This window comes from Sinocyclocheilus anshuiensis, unplaced genomic scaffold (assembly GCF_001515605.1).
Source record: "Sinocyclocheilus anshuiensis isolate Anshui unplaced genomic scaffold, SAMN03320099.WGS_v1.1 scaffold110, whole genome shotgun sequence".
In the NCBI taxonomy this organism is placed as follows: domain Eukaryota; kingdom Metazoa; phylum Chordata; class Actinopteri; order Cypriniformes; family Cyprinidae; genus Sinocyclocheilus; species Sinocyclocheilus anshuiensis.
In genome coordinates this window covers 1,162,409-1,166,883 of record NW_015544155.1, presented here as the reverse complement: position 1 = coordinate 1,166,883, position 4,475 = coordinate 1,162,409, and the positions used below count along the sequence as shown (strand labels likewise).

General features: G+C 38.0%; 1 protein-coding gene across 9 annotated transcripts in view; it reads left to right on the top strand.

The window, feature by feature from the left end:
* Window positions 1-4,475, top strand: part of relch (RAB11 binding and LisH domain, coiled-coil and HEAT repeat containing) — a 55,305-nt gene that overhangs the window by 22,043 nt on the left and 28,787 nt on the right. For 6 of the 9 annotated variants that reach the window (XM_016495305.1, XM_016495309.1, XM_016495306.1 and 3 more), the window contains 3 exons: window positions 739-814; window positions 2,962-3,057; window positions 3,323-3,346. In XM_016495305.1, coding sequence (XP_016350791.1) covers window positions 739-814; window positions 2,962-3,057; window positions 3,323-3,346 — 196 coding nt within the window. The remainder of the gene's footprint in view (window positions 1-738; window positions 815-2,961; window positions 3,058-3,322; window positions 3,347-4,475) is intronic. The other 3 variants (XM_016495308.1, XM_016495313.1, XM_016495307.1) reach the window with 1 other exon arrangement.

Genomic DNA, 4,475 nt, shown 5'->3' with positions numbered 1-4,475 from the left:
GATGTCGTGAAGCATCGCAGACGCGGAATCGGTTGTCGTCCACTATGACACACTACACGTGCTGAAACTATGGAATCTTGCGTCCCGATGCCCATTGTCATTTACGAATCCCCACGACACCCTACGTCAAGCAAATCTTGGCAAAATCAAGCTAAAATCGTGTAATCTGAACCAGGCATAAGAGTCAGTAACCTATTCTGTTTGGATGCTGTTTTAGACTGTAGACCAGTGGTTTTCAGTCCTGGTCCTGGGTACCCACCACTCTGCACATTTTCTCTCCTTTATTTAGCACACCTGATTCAGATCATCCGCTCATTAGGTGAGAGCTCCATGAACTGAACTGAGTCTGTCAGATAAGAGCGACATCAACAATGTACAGAGCGGTGGGTCCCCAGGACCAGGATTGAAAACCACTGCTGTAGACAATTGAGGCAGCATGTTTTTTTTTGTTTGTTTTTTTTTACGTAGCTGTTATGGCCACTAGATGGCAGCACTGCATTAAGCACTATTGCGGTCCTCATCCAAATCTTACTGCAGTGCTGACTGGCGTTTTGCACATCTGCTCCGGATGGACTTTTACCCCTCTAGGCTGTTTCAGACAAATTACCCTCTCCTTGTTTTGACTGTTCCTTTATCAGCGTTTTGCTCTGTGCTGTGGAAAGCTGGGCTAATATGTAGAGTTATTGGTAACCGGAGGTGGAGGTGGCTTGTTAAATCATGTTTTGTTTGCTTGTGCAGAAAGCTGTCTCCGGTCTTTCACCAAGCACTTTTGTCCTTCTGTCGAATGTCTGCTGACAGTCGGCTGGGCTCAGAGGTGAGTGGGATCGGGTAGCATACAGGAACAAAAGCACAAACACATGTAGGGGTCTACCTGTTGTGACACTTAGAGAGATAATTCATCTAAATAAGTCAGTCATTATTTACTCGCCTTCATGTGGTTTCAAATCAGTATGACTGACTTTCTTATATGGAGCACAAAAGGAGATTTTTTTTCACTTTTGAATTGGCAGTGCAATTACAGTGAATAGCCTGCAGCCTCTAATGTTAAAAAGGTTTTAAAAACACCATAAATGTTTCAATAAAATGCTCCTAATGCACTGTGTATTCTTGTAAATCTTCTGAAGCCATACAATAGCACTGTGTGACGAACAGACCAAATATAAGTAGTTATTCACTGAAAATCCTGAGATCTGTCCATGAACTCTCTTAAGTATGTGTCATTTTCATTTCATGAATGAATCTTTCATTTTTTTTTTTCAAAGTCATCATTCTTTTAACTTTCATAAGTCAAATAATTTCAGTTTTTTAATAGATCCAGCACACAAAACCAAGTCTCAATGATTCATTCGTTAAGCAAACTGATTCAGTTAAATGTGTTGTTAGTGTTCAATAAAACTAAAGCTACTAAAAATAATTTTCAATAATTGAAATAAAACAAAATTTAAATAACTGATGAAAAACTTACATTTTAACTTAAACCTAAACAAAAATGTTGCCTTGGCAACTAACTGAAGTAAATAAGTTTAAAGTCCCCATGAAATCAAAATTAAAGTTTTTTGGGTGTTAGTATCAATATGTTAGTCTTAAGGTTATCTATAAGGCAGTGCGCTCCAAAACAGTGACAAAATTCGCATTTAGAAGATATAAGCATTCAAAACTTGCAGATCGTCACTTCTGCCAAAACGGCTCAACGATTTTTTTGACGTCACATCGTACTTCAGCTTCTCATCAAACTTTCTGTCCAATCAAATGCTCTCTAGAATCCGAAGCGCCCGCCCCCTACACTATAAAATAGATGCTGAAGCCGTGGCTGAAATCGGTCACTTGTCCACAGAATTAGTATTTTCTGTACAGTGAATGGCACGTAGTGCACTATATAGGGGCCGGAACGATTCAAACAGTGTAAATATGCTTTCCATCGAGGAAAAAAAGAAGTCTGGTTTCGCGCTGTGTCACGCTAACCACCGTACTCGCACACACACTCTGCTCCGGTCCAGAGACTTGATAGCACGGAGCGGATCACATGCGCGAGTCGGCGCCGACCACAAAATGTATCGGAGCTATTTGAATTCTACACAGAATGCTATATTTTATAGCAATATGGATGAGATTGTGGCTGGCATACCCTGTCAAATGCGGCTTTACGGAGCTCAACGGCTCTGGCCCAAGCTGTGATATAAACGAACGCTATTGGCTATTTTAAAAAGGGGCAGGGCGGCTTGATATGTCCCGCCCTGTCTTCCTGTTTCAGTTAAAATGATGTCAACACAGAGTAACGCTGTGTGTTTCTTAGCATTTCAGGGGACCTTTAAGTAGTAAAATTACTAAAACTGAAAGAATATTAAATAATAGCTAAATAGAAATATTTTTTTAAAAGATATCAAAATTACTAAAGCATAAACTTTGATTCAAAAAAGCTGATTCAAAATATGAATAAGTAATATAATATTATATAAATAATACTAAAATAACACTGATTTGGTTATAAAGTCACTGACTCTATGCTCACTGGAGAGGAAGATTCTCAACAGATAATGATTTAAATTTCAGTCTATTCATCACACAAAGCTATACAATGCCTTCACACTTGGAATAAGTCATATGCACCACTTTTATGGTGCTTTTGTTTTGTTAAGATAGTCAAAAAGGTTTGGAACAAACATGAGGGGCGAATAAATGCAGAGAGTGCACTCTTCCTTTAAACTATCATGACCAGTCATTAGAACAGAAAGAAGTGCACTAGAGTGGTTCAGTTGCTTACAGAATAATAGGTACGTTTGAGAGGTCACAGAGTTCACAGTGTCTTCTATGTCCAGAATACAAAAGCAGAAAAGGTTCTCGGGTTGCAGCTATGCAGTAATTTTTAGGCACGTGCGATTAAATGAAATGTCTGACGTGTTTGCCTCTGCTGGTCTTTGTGGCGACATTTTTGTGCCTAATTCAAGTGCGCTCGTTTCTCAGGTGTCTCGAATCGCTGACAGTGAGCAGAGCGTCATGCTCATGCTGGGCCGCTGTCTGCCACACATCGTACCCAACGTCCTGCTGGCCAAGCGAGAGGTAACCAATGACCTTTTGACCCAACAGCCCCAGCTCATCTTCCATCAGCCACTGCGGCTTCCATGTCCACTGCGGCTGGCTTCTCCTCTCATTCTATTCTTAATTCAACAATGACTCAACTTATTGTTTTCCATTGCAGTTGTGTGTGTGTGTGTGTGTGTGTCTCTCTCTCTCTGTGCCCCCAACCCAATCCACCTCTCTCTCTTTTGTTCTATTCACTCATTTCTTCTCTTGCTTTTGTGCATGCATCTCACTGCACCGATAGAGAATGGTTGTGCACCTCTGTCAGGTGAGTGGAACACATCGGCATGTTCTCACATCAGCCCTCCTTCCTTCATCATGCATGTGACCTTTGACCTTTCAGTTGGCTTGGCTTTTCATCAGCTTCCTTAGTTGTCAGTGACTCAAATGCATTTCCATTTATACATTTTTATTGAATGATTATTTTCAACTTTTAAATGCAAACTTTTGCTTTGTACTGAACATCTAAACTGATGAAGCTCTAAATGTCTTTTTTTTTAGACTGATAATTTTTTTTTTACTAATTCACAGTAATCTATAATGAAACAATTTTATTATTTATAATATTATTATTATTAGTAGTAGTAGTAGTATATTTTTTATGGTTTATAATGACATATAAACAATAACTTTTTATTTATGTAATGCTTTTCCGAAGCTTATGTACATTTACATTTTTAATCATTTGAACTTTTGTTGGAGTATTTATGATAAAGTAAATACAGCAAAACAAGCAATACATACGTTACTAAACTGGGAAAACAGTTTTGAAAAAAATGTGTTTTAAAATGTCTTTCTCTTCCTGGGAAGCATAACAGAAAAATATTGTTGACTAATCTTGCACTCAGGAGTATTAAAAGCTTTTTTAAAAGCTACTACTCTTAAAGAGTATTCATAGGCAGGATGTAAAGTGGCGTGCCTAAAAATGCATAACTGTGGTAAAACATTCAGTCTTATGGGGCGGTCGCACTACACTTTTTGTTCCAATGACTTGCGTTCATATGCATGCGAATACGGTAGACCAGCAACAGACGTTTCACATTTCAGTGCGTTCCAAAGTTAATTTTATATTAAATGAAGATGTGTGACCAATAGAAGATTGATATGTCAAAGCGTAACCTCTTAGCTGAATTTAAAGAATGAAAAACATTAGAGCTGCAAGAAAAAAACAAATTGTATATTTTTACATTTTAGATTTATCATTATTTATTTATTTGTTGAATTTGTGTTTAAAAAATTTTTTTTTTTTTTAAAAACCACGTGATGTCATATCTCATCTGTGAGGTCATACCTCGTCTGCAGTGTCTGAAGACATGTTGCATCCCCAAAGTTTAGTGTGACTGCCCCTTGAAGTTTCTTATTCACTGCAAAAAAAAAAAAAAAAAAAAAAAAAATTT